Source organism: Nyctereutes procyonoides, unplaced genomic scaffold, assembly GCF_905146905.1.
Source record: "Nyctereutes procyonoides isolate TBG_1078 unplaced genomic scaffold, NYPRO_anot_genome, whole genome shotgun sequence".
NCBI classification, from domain to species: domain Eukaryota; kingdom Metazoa; phylum Chordata; class Mammalia; order Carnivora; family Canidae; genus Nyctereutes; species Nyctereutes procyonoides.
Genome location: NW_026575043.1, coordinates 51,328,923 through 51,346,969, shown reverse-complemented (window position 1 = coordinate 51,346,969; position 18,047 = coordinate 51,328,923). Strand labels below are relative to the sequence as shown.

The window sequence follows — 18,047 nt, the reverse complement described above, 5'->3', positions numbered from 1 at the left end:
AATATCTCATTGGCAATGTTTATATTATTTCATGTTGAAAGATAAGAATTTGGATATATTAGGTTAAAGAAGATATATTATTAAAATTAATTCCACCTTTTTACTTTTTTATGTGGCTACTAAAATATAAAATTACATTTATGACTCACACTGTATTTTTATGAGACAGCACTGCTTAATAGGGCACACTTTGTTTTGAAGGTTCCAGAGAATGTTTGCAAGGACTAATCATTACTAGATTACATTGTAGTAAGAGAAAATTAGAGTCCAAGAGACTTGAAGTCCAAAGAGAATTTTCCTTTATTAAAAAAAATGGGAAACGAAGAATTAAATTCTAAAAATAAAATTGAAAACATTAAACATCAAAACCCGCAGGATGCAATCAACTCTAACACAGTCCCAGATCAGTCATCTTACTGGGTCAGACATGGGATGCAACAGACCCTTTCAGGGTCAGACATGGGATGCAACAGACCCTTTCCCCAGAAAAATGCACACGTGTGAAGACTTCTGCGTATCATCTGAGGAGGGCCACATGCATCCAGAAGCCCCCAGGCTATCAATGCCTGTGTCATCAAAAGTGAAAATAAATTAACTAAGCAGGCAATTAAGATTCAAGGAAAATGAAACAAACTCTCAAGGATACTGGGAGAAGGAACAGCAAGATAAAAGCCAGGATAAAAACAGAATTGTTAAATGCATGAGCTGTTTCTTTGGAAAAAAATCAAACGAAACTAAGAAAACAGCAAACTGCTGGAAAATAAATCAAGGAAAAAAACCCCTGCATCAATATTGTTAGAAATGAGAAGGAGCGTATGTTACCAAAAACAATGCATTCAGAATTAAGGGAGTGCTCTGCACAGTTGCATACTAATGCATTGGGAAAACTCTTTTTTTCCCCTATAAAATTCCAAATTACCAAAATTTTCAGATGAAATAGGAAACCTAAATCAACCACAAAAAAAGTTCCTGTATTTTCTAATATATATTTTCTGCTTTCCCAAAGGCATCGACATATGATCAATTAGCTTGTAAATTATTTTCAATTTTTGAGGTGGATTCCACTCTTTCAACAATCAACGTTCAGCTAACATTTCCCTACTCTCAGCCAAACAGAGTTGTCATGTAAGGTCAATGCTCCTGTGTCACAAAAAATGACTGGGGGGGGGAGGGGTGTCATCAATTCATCCTGTGAGGCAGACTTGACCTCCCTAGACCTGACAAGGGAGATAACCTCCATAAGCTTTGTGAAGAGATCTATCAATAGGAACAAAAACTGGTCTATGTGTGTATATATGACTATCGGAACATTCTCTCTTCTGGAATGAGAACTCACAGGCTTGTGAAAGCAGACAGGAAGTTACTTATGTAAACAATGCATGTAAATTAGTAAGAACATCAAGACCTCTAAGTGAACAAAGATTTAAATAAGAGAAGCTAACTTATGAAATGTTTCTTGAAAGATGTTTAAGCTCAAATTAAGTAAGACAAGTACTATCTTACATGTTTAATTAAATGGATTTTCCCCCAGAGCACACATTTTTCCTTGTGTTAGCCTTCTCCTCTTAGCTCTGGCATGGGTGATTTTCCTGAATATTGTCTGGCTTTCTTAAACAGGTAGACTGCAACATGCCTAATCTGCTAACAAGACAATGAAGCCATAAAATAGGCAGCAACAGCCAGGACACAATGAGAAGTGCTGCGCATTTGTACGTTTGCCTGTTTGGGAGTAGCGGGATGACGTTAAGCACTCTTCAGACAGACTTGCTTTGACACCTACAAATGAACAGCACGGAGTAACAGCCCAGACAGATGCAATTTTTAGCAGATTATTGAAACAAAACGTGCTTTTCTCACTTCCCTGCTTGTTAAAAAAAAAAAAGAGAGAGAGAGAGACTGACCCCTGTGTTTTCTGTGCCTTCCTATCACCTGGTAACTAATGCTTATTGAGGAAATAACCTTTTACAGAGGAAAAAAAAAAAATACTTCAGTCTTACCAATGCTCTGTCCTGGAGATTAAACTTTCTTCCTCATCAACTTCTATTTCTTACCTGCTTCATTACTTTGGAGATCTAGCCAGAAGCAGGAAGCGTCAAAAAAATCTTTTAAACTTGACCTGAAATTTTCAAGGGAAGTAGCAGAAGATGGGTAAATCTGGTTCCCCGTGGGGTAAGATGCCCAGGGCAATTGTTACAACCACACAATTACCTGGCACAACAAAATTTCCTAATGGCATCTCATTAGGAATTAATGGCATCTCATTTGGTATTAATGGCATGAAATAATTACTAAGTGACCTTTTTTGTCAAGGGGATGTAAACAAGCAAATCATGCAACACCAAGATAACATAGTGATACACTAAAATTGCAATTTTGATAAGATTTTAGCATGTGGCAGATTCAAAAGCGAAAAAACAAATGTTCTTTACATAATGGCTTGTGTAAACAACAAGCAGCAAAGGCAATTTCCAGTATGTGGCTCCGGCTTCAGCATTAAGTCTTATGAGGAGTCTGCTTTTAAAACTTTCTATTGACAAACTGCACTTCTTTTTACCCAAAGATATGTTGACTCTTTGATAACTGTTGGAACAAATTTCCTTGCTCCCCAACTTCCTGAATAGCAGGAACATGAAACGGTGCTATGGCATCATTGGGGGGGGTGGGGGGTTAACCGGTGTTACTGGGAATTGGAGCAAAGTGAATGGCTAGAGGCTGATGGCTCCTGAAGGCCTGGTCAGACTTATCTCCACCCGATTTGCAAAAATAACTTTTCCTGCCTTGAACAGATTTAGCTATGGTCACCAGGTTGGTGCAGCCAGTGGTTATGAAAACAATGTTCACAAACTGTTGGATCAAGTCCCACCCAATGTAGGAGTCAAGTATCTAAGCTAATGAACACTTGTAAAAACACCATCTAATTCTGATGATTGAGGGGACATAGGACTGATTACAATGGAACCAGGGAATGTGGGATTCTTTAATATTGCCTTCATCCAGCAGCATTACAAACAGGGCCATGGTGATGGATGAGGCAGAGACCTGAAGGGTCTTCTAACCCCAATGTGGCCTGTTTGCCTTCTTCAATGGTACAACTATGATAACATGGTCACAGCGTGGCTATTTGCAGAGCATTTCTCATAGACTCCTGCTCCTCCCTCATTTGCAGATACAATAACCAAGGCTGAGCAGTCTCAACAGCTTTACCTCTAGGTTCAGACCATGTTAAATTCAGAACAATGTGTATTTCTAAATAGATGGAGGAAGGTTAAGAGCAAAGTCTTTCGAGATTTAGTCAAACTTTTACTGTAAGCTCTGCCAAGTCCTGAGGTTTTTACCATTTTTTGGAAGAGATTCTACCCCTAAGGGGCAGGTGGTTTTTCCTACTGGATGGACCCAAGGGGAACAGCATAGTGGCTGCCGTGCAGTCAACCAGCACCCTGCTCATACAGGTCTTAGGTGGCATTCTATTATCACAGCCTGTGAATAGGGCAGAGAGCAAAGAGGGCTCTGTTATTTCTAAGGAACATCAAAAAGAAACTGGCCCAGACCGTGAAGAGAAAGGAAGTAGAAAACAGACTCATAATTTGTTTTAAGACTGACCACAATCTGTGGGAAACACAGATCTGATCTACTCAGGACAGTTAAAGAACTGGACACCAGGAGTCCTAATCCAATGGGGTGTGTGTGTGCGCGTGCGTGCCCGCACAGACTCTACACACTAATCTAGGAATGCACTAGTGCCCTGGAGCATGAGGACACCATCTGAGAACAACTGTTGGTTAGTGGTCACGGCAATAAAATCCTATGTCTGTGTTGCTCTGGAAGGTAGAGCCTGACTCCTAGTCAAGGAATGTTCAATCCATTACACAAACACCTTTTGAATAGGTGTAAATAATTTTGTTATAAAGCAGGATGGGAGGGAAAAAAGCCACTCAAAGTTTCAGTAATTCAATAATTTATTCCTCTAAAAAAGTGTGTAAAAGTATATAGCTCTCATTCACAAGGTATATATGAATGACATTTAAAATGGAGGCCTTTTAGTATTGTTTCTTTTTATCAAAGTCTTTAGTGTACTGTACCAGCGCTATACTGTAGTTTTAAATGAACTTCACATATTTTTGTATTCTTTCAAATTGTTTGCTATATATAAAAGAAGCTCACTGCAAAATGCTCGAAGGAAAAAAGGAAACAAAAGAAATTCAGAACTTCCCAGAAATGTACAGCTTTTACATTTAAAAAAGGTTCTGAAATATACATACAAGCATGCTGGACAATCCCACCCCTCTCCCCTCCCCATTTCCCCTTTTTAGTTCAAACCATGGTAAGAGTTCTGATTTCTGCAGGATTTCCAAAATTAAAAATAAAAAAAAAAAATAAAATAACTTCTCACTCTGTAGCAAATCCAGGGCTTGTACATTTCAGATTAATTCAGTAAAAAACTCACAAGTAAAATAATGCATATTTAAGGGAAATATTATACAGACTTTTTCACACAGAAGTACATAATAAGATTTTTTAAAATCTATTGCCATTCATTTATTTTTGCACAAAAACGTATAAATATGTCACCAGCTTTTCTTAACTTAAAAAACTTAAATAAAAGACACCAGATGAAAACTACCCTTTGCTGCCTTTTTTTTTTTTTTTTTAATTTTTGTAGGGGTTTTTTGTTTTTTGTGGGTTTTTTCTTTTTTTTTTTTTGCTTAGAATTGGGTTTCTAGGGAAGAAAAGCCCCTGCATTAAAAACAGCCCATATTAAAAAAAAATTCAAAGTTCTGATGAATTCTGGGAAAAAAAGCAACCCCAAAGTGGTAAAAGATTACAAATATCTACTTTACAATTTGTCTTCTCACCAAGATAATTTTATACAAGTTTACAATCTTCATCATCTTATGCTCTTCAAAAGGCCTTGAGAATTTTTCCTTTCTGATTAAGAAAAAATAGCACTGCAATATTTTTAAAGTCAATTTTACACTGTACACATTAGATACAAATGGTTTGATATATCAGATTTTTTTTAACCTATACATTGTGAAAGTCACCCCCCCCCAATTGGTGGTACAGAGAATAAAATTATCCATTTACAAGTTATTTCTCTGCTTACATATTCCCACCACACAACTTTTTTTAATATAATGTTTTAAACGTTAGATTATTTCAAGAAAAATACTTTTACAAAATCATATCAGTTATTACATTTTTTTCTTTTTTTGTTTTTGTTTTTTTTTGTTTTTTTTTTTTTTGTTTTTTGTTTTTGTTAATAATCAGGATATGGAAGTCTCTTGGAAGAACTTTAAAATTTGCATGATTCTCTCCACAGATGACTAGAGCTCAACAGCCTGACCAGAGCTGCTTGCGGGAGGCAAGCCCATGCCCACTGCCCTCAGACAGAAACGCGCTGCGACGTCAAGGTCAGAAACGGGGTCTTAAAGACAACCCTCTGGGGCCTGGAATGAGGAGTCATAAAATACTTCAATTAGCCATTAATGCTTTAAAAAGGCATTATATTTTTTTAAAAAAGTCCCACCACAAAGGCTCAACTTCAAGTACTAATTTAATGGTTAAGTTGTAATATTTCTTTGAAATAATATTCCTATGGTCCAGAAAAAAGTCACCATATTTATAACTGATTTTATGAGCAAACACTTTCAATTATGATATGTACATGAGTCCCTTTTGATCTAATGAGAGGAGAGACCTGGCTTTCAATAAGAATTCACTAGAAAATATATTTCCGTTGTGACTATATAAAACTAATGAAGGTACTTGCCTCCATGGCTCTGGGTTGAGCTTGACTGCCTTCTGTATAAAAATGTTATCCTTCATGAAACGCTGGCCACTTTTAATAAGAAACATGGCAGAATGTTTACCCAGTTTGTTCTTAATAAAGCCTACTGCTGGGTGGTTTTGAATATATTACTTTTTAGGCTTATCTCCCCAATCTGTTTTCACTCCTTTTCCGGCTTCTAGGACAGAGGTATGTAGTCAAAGAATCCTACGGTGGATCTGAGTTGGGTTTCAGCTACTGTACCTGGTCCTCATGAATTAAAAAAAAAAATCAAAAGAAAGTCACAAAAAAACATGACAAAACAACTTAAAATAAATAAACAAAATGAAGATGTCTCCAGACCTTTTGTATCTACACACAGGTATGAAGTCAACCAAAGCATCCATGCCAATCTAGATGGGGGCACTAGGGAGACAGAAACCCCATTATGAGATCATATACTTGAGCTGGTTCTTATTTTTAAGAAGTCCCAGATTATGGAGTTCGGGTAACCCACAGGCCATACACCAATAACTAGAGGATTATATCCAAAAGGGCTAAACTGCCCTTGTTTTTAAACAGAGACTGGAAACACAGACTCTTGTGCAAAAGGATACTGTCTCTTCTGTTTCCCTCTTAAAAACCACCACCACCACCACCACCACCACCACCACCACCACCACCACCACCAAACTTCCTGCGGACCAGTGGTTTGGGGCTGCACACACCATAACACTGGCTAAAAGTCACTGCTTATGGAAGTTTCCAGGTCCATGAGAGAAGTATCAATGAATCCCTCTGGGAATGAACACTGCAGAAATGACCTGTGCCTGCTGAGGAGTAATCACAGTGCAGGACTGTGGAGAGTGGTCTCAAGAAGAGGATGTGGGGCATTTGCAGAGTGTAGCAGGCTCCTTGGGCTGAGGCTGCAGGGAGGAGGAACCGAGCCAGAGAGAACAAGTGCTTTTCCAATTAAAGTATATTCATGATGGCATTGTACAACTGAGTGAGCACCACAAAGTGGACGGGAAGGCAGGAGGTACGGTCCTGGGTAGCCGGATTGCACGTGAGCCAGGATAGAGCGTTGTACTGCTCCAAAACAAACCTGCCGGAGAGAAGAGACAGGTCAGGGGCACGAAGCACAGCAGAGGCAAGGCTCGTTCTATACGTCAACATTCCAGGCGTTGGCAGAGAGGGCCTGTGTCATTCTTTCACTCGTCTCAGGTTTCCCTGTGGCACTTTTCTCACACATCCGCTTTGCCTAGCCCTGCATTACTGGCCACAAACGGAATCACATATGCTATCATATAAAAACAGGCACTGGATTTCAAGGAATTCATATTAAAAAACAAAACATGTGAAATAGTTCATGAATATTTTTATGTTAACTACTGAAATGATACTGTTTTTCATATACTTGATATTATTCTGATATACTTTTGGTATAATTGATACATTTTAACTTCACCAATTTATTTTACTATTTTAACGTTGCTACTAAAAAAATTTTCATTAGAAATGTAGCTTACATTGTATTTCTCTTGAATGGTGCTGCACTAGAGACCCTGAAAGCCAAAATCATGTTGATCAGGTTCTTGCTTAACTATAATTTCCAAATCATTTTAGAGTTAGCAAACACTAGAAAAAGCTGGCATATTTCCTCAAGGTACCTGAAGAATGTTTGTGGCCTGCTACAGTGCAAGAGAATTACTGCATCCTTCTGGAAGATACTTCCCAACTATGGAATTTATGGTCTAGTTAATTTTATTTATATAACTTATGTCAGAAGAAGTAAAAAAGATGCTTTCAAAACCAAGCGCTTGAACTTTCAGGCTCTGTCTTCTAACCATCCACCTCCTAATTCTGATCTATTTTCATCACCATAAAATGCCTCCTTTAAATAGGAAGCAAGGGCAATTGTACTTGAACATACCTATCCCATTTAACAAAGTATACTATACTCTCTGTCCAGTGCTCATATGGGGGGACTGCAACTCTCAGCGGCTAATCAGACAGTGCTCCACAGCACAAAAGGTAGCACCTTTTCTGCATTTTAATTAAATACACCTTGGAAAAACAAAAGTGAAGGAGGGTTATTTCACACTGTACTGCTATGTTGCCTATGTCTGTATCTACCTTAAAACATCAGATGTGGTTTTGGAGTCAAGAGGATGTGGAACCCGCTGAGAATTCCTGGCAGGGAGAAGTTCATCCGTCTGTGCTACAGAAATGTGGTGATGCAGTGAAGCCTGGTAAAAGAACAGAGACAGTTACCTTTCTGACATCCTCAACCACGGGGCAGAAAAAAGGAAGACCAATGTATGCTAGTTGCAGACGCCCTCTGGAGTCTTTAGAAGCCACAGCCTCCAGAAGCCTTAATTTTAGGCTCTCAGTAACTCCAATGTGATCCCAAATAACTCCATATCTTAGAGTTGGAAAAAAAGCTAGCTTTGCAAATATAAATGCATTTCAAATGATTCAAAGACCTGCCTCTTGAAGTCCTAATCTCTAGAAGGCCTCAGGGTCTGTATATGGCTAACTGTCCCCTTGTGGTGGGGTTAATACATTCTCTCCTGACTTCTCCTATAAATCCATAGATTTAGAGGCTCTAACTGGTTCAGATTCTTTCTAGAGGGAGGGGATAAGCGTGCAAGAATACTGCTTAACTGGTGCTATGTCCTTCTTATTGCATCACATCAAAAGGCAACTAATGTCTATTGTCCCACTTGAAGTAGGATTGATCACCGTGTTCAGCAGGTTACCAGCATGCTCCATTTATTAAGTTCCCCATCACTTTTTCACCTAATGGTTTTAGCATATTTTACTTTGTTAAATAACTGAGAAATATAGTATGTGAGAGTTAATATAAATGCTTCTTTATTTTTTAGTTTTCAAATTAGTAAGCTGCTGTTCTAGTAGTTTCAAAAGGTGAATGAGAAAATGTTCTGGTTTTCAGCACAATTATGACCCATGTATTTGTTTCATTCTCCTGCTACCACTGTTCTTTATGTTCAAACTGTCCCATCCTTGGGCAATGAGAACCCTCCAGCTGGCTCCTGGGTCCTTTGAAGTAACTCTAATTATCTTAAGTAATTTCCTTGCTTTTCAGTGGGACAACATATCAAAGGTTCATCCTGAATATTTCTTACTTCAGACCTATAATCAGTCATTTCTTCCAAGGGACTCTGGTTCTTTTAAATGATAAATGGTATTTCAGAACCAGAACTGTAACAAGAGAGTTGTTTATGGATACTATGCTGTCACTGCTCTTAAGTTTTGCAGTAGATCAAGCTAAAAAAAAAAAAAGTGTACACCTTTCTTAAGAGGGAAAAATAAATCTAGGTTCATCCTGACAAGTCTAATTTGAAATAAAGATGATGTGGATTTTATATAACTTCCTTGATTTCACAATATGTCATAGCCATTAGTTAAAGAAAACTGCTTCAACTGTTTCTGGTCCAACCCCTCCACTGTTTCTTTTTGAAAACATAGCAGGCGCGCGTGTGCCCATCTTATCACAATCACTACAAGGTAATCTACACTCCACAGAATGATTATATAACAATAATCCTCACTTTGTTGTGGATAACTAACACTCCACTGAACAGATGTACTGGTTTATTCAACCAGTTCCTTACTGATGGACAGTTCAAGTGTTTCCCATCTTTTACATTTATCATTTTTTTGATTTTGCCTGTTTCTTCTGAATAGATTTCCAGAGGTGGAACTGCAGCATCAAAAGGGAAGCGAGGGGGGTTGTGTCACTTGGCTTTCCTACTGGCACCAGGGCCATCTCTCAACAGCCCTGCCAAAAGAGCATGTTGTCAAACTTCTGGTTTCTTGCCAATCTGTGGGTGAAACGTGGATTTCATTCCAGCCTCTTTCAAGCAAACTGGAAGTAGGAAATCTTTTGTTTTAACCCTTAATTTGTATTAAAGGGTTCCAAGACTGATACAGGAAGGAGCATGTGTAAACGTAAATTTAGCTGCCTCTTGCCCTACTCTAATGAAGAAAGATGAAGCCTGTGGCAAGGGAGGAAGAGATCAGCCAATCCAGATCACCTCCACCTAAGCTTACCTTCACGGGTGGCAAGGCAGCATGCCCTGTGGGTCCCACAAAGTCTCCATCTTAGGTTAATGTGATTGCTTCCTTTGTGCCACGGCTTTGGGTTCCTCTCCTGAGTTCTAACCACTGCCCACCCCCACCCCACAACCACAACTGTAATTAAAATACCCTCAGAGTAGAAGCAGATGTGAAAGAAAAAGGGACCACAGTATGATTGTGGGGACTGAGACACAAGTTTCTAACCAAACCCCAATTTAAGTCTAAGTTACTCCTCCCCCAAACTTCAAATATGACACCAAACCAACCTTTAGGAAGAGGGGGCACTGGTTCTGAGCCTGGGGACACGACGACCAAAACCACTGTGGGAGATTCTCTGCTTTGGCAGTTGATACAAAATACCCAAGGGCCAGAGGCTGCTGCTTCAGCTCCTCGGGTGCCTCTCTAGAGAGAAGACGCTCACCCTGACTCTGAAAAACAAAGTCCCAAGAGCATGATCAGCATTTATAAAACTTCAAATAAAGCTTTGAAAATCAACTTTTTACCAAGTCACTCTGCACACTGTGGACCCCCTTCTGGCAGCTTTTTGCACAAAAACACCGGTGACTGAGAAAGGTCAACAGGAGAAACATGGTGTTCGCTGCATGCACAGACATCTGATGAGAAATATGGTACCAGCTAAACTAATTTCAATCAGTCAAGCAAATACAGATATATTTGCTCTGGTTTCTTTTCTGTTAAATGTAAGAGTGTTCCATGGCATCAGACATCAAACTAAAGGTGGAAAGAATGGCCTCTGGCAGCTGAAGGCACCCACCCCCCACACCCAGGTGCTCTTTCACCAGCAATCAACCAAAATACATGAGCATACCCGACAGTCTAGTGTCAACAACATGGATGTTAGGAAAACCTAACACTGCACCACTCCATGTGATACAGTGTCACTGGCCTCCCAGCAGTGTAAGATCTGCTGGTGAAGAGGCCTTGTTTTAATTTTTAGCAAACTCCTTCGTATAAAACCCTTGTGAGAGCCTTACGACGGGTTTCTGCAATTGACATTTTCTTTATCTTTGATTCTTTTAACTGGCTTCAAGAGCTGAAAATAACCTTTTATGCAAGGAATAAAAAGTAATCATTTGTTTTCAAAGGCCTTCTGTTGGGAGGACAAAAATAATCGTCAACTATCACACCAAGTTGTATTATCTGAGTTGGTTAAAAAATAAAAACTTACTACAACCCTGAGTAAATGCTTTCCCCTGTTGTAATGCCTTAATTGGGTATCAAAGAATGTTTAATGGTTCTGAAAGAGGAACTACTGAAAGCCTTGCAGGGGTCACCAGGCTGCAGGTGTTCAACATTGAAAAGGGCCACCTGCCCAGCTGCAGAGCAGTGCTGTTTAAACTCTGACATGCAATCACAGACATCAGGGCTTGAGGCTCCGACAAAGGCAGAAAGTACAGCAAAGCTCTGTTTCTACAGAACTCACATGACACTTCAAAGACCAATTCTTTGTTTCTGGATAAGCTAGTGCAACCATGGGCACTGAAAGGTGATTACTGTTATTTCCATTTCACAGATAAGGTAACTGAGGCTGAGAAAGGTCAAGTAACTTGGTCAAGATTACCAACCTAGAAGTCATACAGCTGTTAACTCTGAGCTACATCTATCAAACTCCAGGGCATGCATTCTTGCTTGCTATGTTCTTTGCCTCTAGAATTCACATTAATTCTAAATTGAAACTACCTGATGTAAAATCTGTGCTCTTGGTTTCCATCACAACAATCTCCAAAGAACCAATAAACTGTCATGAACTGACAAATGACTATGGAGAAAATAAAGACATTTAAAAAGCTCTTCTTTCCAGAAAGGAGGACTGGGGGACAGGCAGTTACATGAATGTAGTCTACTGAGTCACTCATCCCTGGTTTTATCTGCTAACTAACATTTTTAATCTTCTTTCTCTTTGTCCCTCCATGAACTCCAGGCTGGCAATGAAAGCCCCATGGACAGAAAACTAAGTCTTCTTACTACAGCTCTGTCTAAATGAGTGTGAGCAGAGTTGTGTGTGCTTGCCCAGTTTAACAGAGTAGACATGGCCATTTTTCTATATCTTAAACCCTCAATCTCACAATATTTTAAACAAAAGGTACAAAAGAGTGATAAGGTATGAATCATCTACTTTAAAACAAAGTTAACACAAGCTACAGCAGAACCTTTAACTCTTCAATCCTGTTAATTCACCTCCTGGGATATTTAAAGAGGAAACTGGTTGTCAGCTCTGGTGTTCTTCCTTAATACTGGGGCATTAACCTAGACACTTGTCCAAAATGAACATTCTGTGGGCCCTTGCCATTTCGAAACCTGGCTACACAAAAGACTGAAAATATATATAAATCAAGGCACCATGACATGAAACAAGAACAGTAAGGCTTACTTCAGAATAATCAACCATCAATAATGTGTTCTTCAATTAAGACAGTTATTTTACATGTTAAATAAGCAAGCCTATTGAACTAGCCCCTGAAAAGCAACTATTTTGGCAAAAAATGAAAAATAAGTAACCAGGGAGCAGCAAGCAACCAAAACTAATTTTTGCTAGGAAACAGTCATTGCAAAAAAGCCTTCTTGCTGTAATAGGACTATTCTTCTGATAAAACATATGTATCAGGAACATTTTCAGAAATAATCATCCATTTCTAATTCCTGCCTGCATACAAAATAGAACAACTACAGAGTCACTTTTCCACACTGATTTCTCTTGTACCAGGGACCAAGACCATTAGAAGAAAGGTACATGACAGAAAGAGGTGATTACACTTCCAGAGGATTATTTTCCCTGAGGGCTGAGGTTGTTTTAAACAACCTACTTCAAATCATCCTTACCCGACTGTGCTGGAAGTGAGAGCCCACTCCAATTCCAGAAGGAGAGCCTGGGGAAGGAACCGGGGAGGAGTTGGGAGAGGAATGGAGGTTCCCAGTCATTAATATGCCAATATCATTGTCCATATCATCTGGGAATGGAAGGTCAACAAACATGTCATCTAGAAAGGAGGGAGAAAAAACACAAACATTTAAAAAATATCTCACATCCACAACTTAAACAATATATACTATTTTGTTAGTTCATGATGTTACAAAAACACACGCTGTAAATAACTTAGTAAGATTTATTATTCATGTGTGTCTACTGGGTGCAAGGTGCTGAAAATTATTTTTTCATTTTGTATTCTCAATGATCTAATGTGAAGTATTAACAGATTGGAGAAATAAAGAACATAAAACAAAACTCCACACTCTGTATAGCTTCCAAACGCACATAAAAAGATGGCAAAAGAGGGCAGCCCTGGTGGCTCAGCGGTTTAGCACCGCCTTCAGCCCAGGGCGTGATCCTGGAGACCTGGGATCCAGTCCCGTGTCAGGCTCCCTGCATGGAGCCTGCTACTCCCTCTGCCTGTGTTCTCTGCCCCACACCCCCCTCATGAATAAATAGATAAAATCTTAAAAAAAAAAAAAAAGATAGCAAAAGAGCTAAAGCAGCAATTTAATTATCACACAATGTTACAACTGACACCATCCAAGAAAAGAGCAGATACCATCTATGTATCCAATTAGCATCTAAAATACTGGAGGCTGAATTAAGACATGTTAATAGGTGTGAACTTGCCCTGAAACTGGAGGCCTACTCCAAAAGCAGATCAAAGCATTGTGTTTTCATTAAGAAATCATCTCCCACATTATAAAAGGTACACACACAGCATAAAATTTGGAAAGAAAAGTATAAAAAGGGAAAACTATTACTGTGAATGTTTTGCTACTATTTTTTTTCTTATATCATTACTCCATTATGATCATACTATATATAAAATCTGGTATCCTTTTACCCTCCCCCTTTAACAGGGGTAAATGCGGGTAACTATTAAAAAAATCTTCAAAATCAATGTGAATGGCTACATAATACTAAGTATTTAACAGTTTATAGATAACTATTACTCAACAAATGCCTTAACAGATAATCAAACCAAAACATCTATTAAGAATAATCAAATGAGGGCAGCCCGGGTGGCTCAGCGGTTTAGTGCTGCCTTTGGCCCAGGGCGTGATCCTGGGGACCCTGGATCGAGTTCCCTGTCGGGCTCCCTGCATGGAGCCTGCTTCTCCCTCTGCCTGTGTGCCTCTCTGTCTCTCATGAATAAAAAAAATAAAAATTAAAATTAAAAAAAAATAATAATCAAATAAGGAGTTGTTTTAGAGCAAATTAGATTCCCAATGATTAGCTAAAGACAGAAGTGCCTTCATATTGCCTAGGAGTCTTCATATGTCTCAAATCAGATCAGCAACTATTTACTTGAAGAGTGGCACCCATGTGGAGGACACTACCAAGCAGGTGTTTGGTTTTTTTTTTTTTTTTGCCTTTAAGGAAAAACAGTAGAAAATTAATTATTCAAGAGAGGAAAATATTTATTTGGTCTTGGTAACTGGGTATGTGAATCTTCAAAAACAAACAGATTCTCTAACCAATCTTCAATCCCCTACTCGTATTTTATTATTTTTTTTTAAAAGATTTTATTTATTTATCCATGAGAGACACAGAGAGAGGCAGAGACGTAGGTAGAGGGAGTCTGACTCAGGACTTGATCCCAGGACCCCAGGATCATGGTTTGAGCCAAAGGCAGATGCTCAACCACTGAGCCACCCAGGCCTCTTTGTATTTTATATGTTGATTATTAAAACACATGCAGCAGCCCATGAGTCCATACTTTAGCTCTGCATCTTGCTGGAGAATCTGAGCTCTATCCCTACCCAACCCTCCACACTCACCATTGTTGGGGCTAAACCCATCTTCATTGGGATAGTTGGCTGGAGCCACCTGGATGGTTGATGATGTTGGGAACACCAAGATGTGCGTACAGGAAGCGTCTTGTGGGGTATTCAGTTGAGATGACTGCATGTTCAGTGCGGTACTTCGGCCAAAAACAGAGCCCATTGTGACAGCATCTTTAAATGAAAGAAGAAAGAGAAAGAAAGAACTGTATCAGTTCCTTCTGTGCATCAGTAAACAACTCCAGAAATGAAGTTTCAGGAGGACCTGAGCTGGAGAGACAGGAGTCTGATACAACTGCTAAGATGGATACACATTTAAAGTTCCATCTAAGTGTTGACATATCTTCAAAGAAACAGACTCAGAGCACATAGCTGTGATAACCCAAGTCTCATGTCACACAGGAAAGGTTAAGATAAAATTGGGCTGAGCCCACCAATATGCTTTAATTATTTTTATAAGAAGCAGTTCTAAAAATAAGTCTCCCACTTTCTACCTGTGCTTGCTTACAATTTATAAAGGACTGTTCTCCTAAATGATACAATTCTGTAGAAATGGTACCATTCAACTAATAATTATTATAACATTTATTGAATGCTTACTACATGTCAGATTCTGTGCTAAACTCTGTATTCACTGACATCATCTCATTCAGTCATCATACCTACCTTGAGGTACAACTATTATGCCCATATCATGAGACCGAGAACAGGGAACTTATGAAATTTGCCAAAGTGGTACAGGCAACAATTAACCTAGGGTCTAATAAGGCCAACAAACATAGGACATATGCCTCTCATAGGACTGATGATGAATAAGCTCATTCTCACACAACACTACTAATTTTTATAGGGAGGAAGTGGATAGAACCTCCCACTTGATCAGAGACATATCTGGAGGATAAAAGCAAACTTAAAAAGGTAGAAAATTCCTTAGTTATAAATTATAAAATGGCTTAGTTGTTAATTTTTTAAAAATTCTGTGGCCACAATCATTTGGCTATCTATCTGGCACTCCCATTTACTGAGTGCTTCCTCTGGGCCAGATACTATGCTAACTACTTTACTTCTATTTGTCTCACCATTCATCCTCAACCACATCAGAAAGACTTAAAATATTCTCTCAAGGCTGCTTAGAGCTTGTGTCAAATATCTATCTTCAAAAGGATATTCAAATATGTATCACAATGGTGGTGTCCACTTTCGTGGTTTCTGGAGGGTGATTCTCATACACTAACAACAATCAGGGTCAGGCCATGGGAACTGGCCAGTCATACCCAGAACTTAGGCTCTCTTCCAAGTTATGGTCATCAAGACAATAAAATCACAAACCTCTCCCCTTGGAAGAGACCAATGGTTTTCCATTTTTGTCCCCAAGTACAATCTTCTCTCACAAAGATAATGAAGGTCTATTCTACATTTGTCTATAGACTTTAAGTTTGAATGAGCTGAACTGATGTGATACCTAATTAATGAAACTGACAAAAAGAGACTTACCTGGCATCACTACAAAGGACCCCTGGGGCTCCATGGCAACCAGGCAGGCACTAAGGATTGAAGGAGAGTCTGCAGCAGAGATTCCACACATCCGGCACACATCCTTGAGCCGTTTGCTGATTGTCTGTAGTGAACATTCTCCAAGGAGGATACTCCAATCTGAAATCAGGTATCAGAGTCATACACAGTCTTTAGAAATTCATATTGATAGGAGGTTTAAGCGTTTTACCAGATTTGCTCGGTAATTGAATTTCCTGGATTGGACCTAAAGGGAATAAGGCTTTACACAGGTTCTACTCCTTGCTACAAAGAAAATGTTACTTGACCTCTCTTACACTTCATTAACAAAGAAACAAAAGCCTACTATTCTGTAGACTAAAATAATGTCTGAAATGAGCTGGGAGAGTCCAGCACAGATCCACATAGATTTAGGCACTTCATATGCTTTTTGATGATGAGGCCAGTCTGTTCTTTCTTCTCCTTTTTCTCCAGGTATGGTTCTTTCACTCCCCCCACCCTGCCCCCACATCAGCACTTTTCTTTAGAAGAATGCACAGTTGGAGGCAAACCTCAGTTTTGTTTACTGCTGTAGGCTGGCTGTTTCCATGAAAGGCAAGCCATGCAGAAACAAGGGGAATTCTTCTTAGAAGGCTCAAGAGAGCTGATAAACAATGAGTGTGAGTGAAGTGCTCCAAATGATGTAGCACTAATTGTCCAGATTAAAACGCTGGCACAAATTTTCTATTATTTGTTTACTGCCTCCACACAAAGGCACTATGTCTACTCAGAGAACTGTAGAGGGTTATGTTACTCTGGGAATGGAAAAGTACTTTGTCTTCTCTTTTGACTCCCAACCCAACAGACATGAAGCATGCCATACTCCTGCAGTAGCACACTGCTATCCATGTCCTGTCCCACTGATGAAAGACCATTCCCCCGCTACAGGTTTCTACTTTCACTAAGTTTTTCAAACACACTGTTCTCCCCTTAATGAATTTGTAAAAGGAACAATTTTTTTCATATTTCATATTCCTAAAAATACCCAAACTGAAGTGGCTGAAGTAAAAGTGGCCAAGACATGAAGAATGTATTTTGTAAAGCCATAGAAAAATCAAACAGGCATGAGTTCTGGATTTAAAACCAAAGAAGAAAAAAAAAATAAAAATAAAAAAAAATAAAACCAAATTAAGAAAGGAAAGGTGGTATCTGTATTTTACCACAAATATTCTGGTGATAAAAAACAAAACTTTACAAAGCTGACTCTGAAATCTGTAGGCTCATGTATGATACTGTCCCACAGCAATGCAATGCAGCACAGACCTCAGATTCCCACAGGAATGAAATGTAGATTGTCAAACTGATTTCCTGCACACTAGGCTCCTCTGGGTGTCTTATCCCTTGAAAGTACGTTTTCTCTCAACCTTTTGATGGGTCAGTCCCACTCGCATTGCTTTCCCTTAAGAGATAAGAAGGGGGTGCTCCTGCTTAAAAAAAAAAATCATTCAAGGGAAGGCAGTGGCCTTAATAATTGTCCAAAACACCAAGTGACTAGACTAGTAGACTACATTTTTATCCCCTCTTCTTCTTTTCTATTATATTTCAACTTTTCCCAGGGGTTAAGAGTAGCTTAAACCCTTTAAGAGGAAGACTGACTACAAGGCATACCAACAGAGAGGACAGGAATTCTGACAGAAATGAAATGATGAATCCCCCAATGCATCAGACCTCCAGGCTACTTATACAAGATTCATTATAAGTATGATATTCTTTAAAAAATGAAAAGGGTAATATTTTCTATTAGCCTACAGTATAATTAGTCAAAAAAAATTTGCACATAATAGATCCCTAAGAAAACACTTAATACTTATGTAATGTAATGTATGTATAAACAACTATTAAACCC

General features: G+C 38.9%; 1 protein-coding gene across 2 annotated transcripts in view; it reads right to left on the bottom strand.

Annotated features, from left to right (window-relative positions):
• Positions 1-3,938: 3,938 nt before the first annotated feature.
• The window catches only part of MED13L (mediator complex subunit 13L), a 299,067-nt gene continuing 284,958 nt past the window's right edge, over positions 3,939-18,047 (bottom strand). For both annotated transcript variants that reach the window (XM_055322293.1, XM_055322294.1), the window contains exons 26-31: positions 16,145-16,303; positions 14,648-14,824; positions 12,713-12,870; positions 10,138-10,299; positions 7,904-8,016; positions 3,939-6,872 (exon numbers count right to left, since the gene is read on the bottom strand). In XM_055322293.1, coding sequence (XP_055178268.1) covers positions 6,740-6,872; positions 7,904-8,016; positions 10,138-10,299; positions 12,713-12,870; positions 14,648-14,824; positions 16,145-16,303 — 902 coding nt within the window. In that variant the 3' untranslated portion in view covers positions 3,939-6,739. The remainder of the gene's footprint in view (positions 6,873-7,903; positions 8,017-10,137; positions 10,300-12,712; positions 12,871-14,647; positions 14,825-16,144; positions 16,304-18,047) is intronic.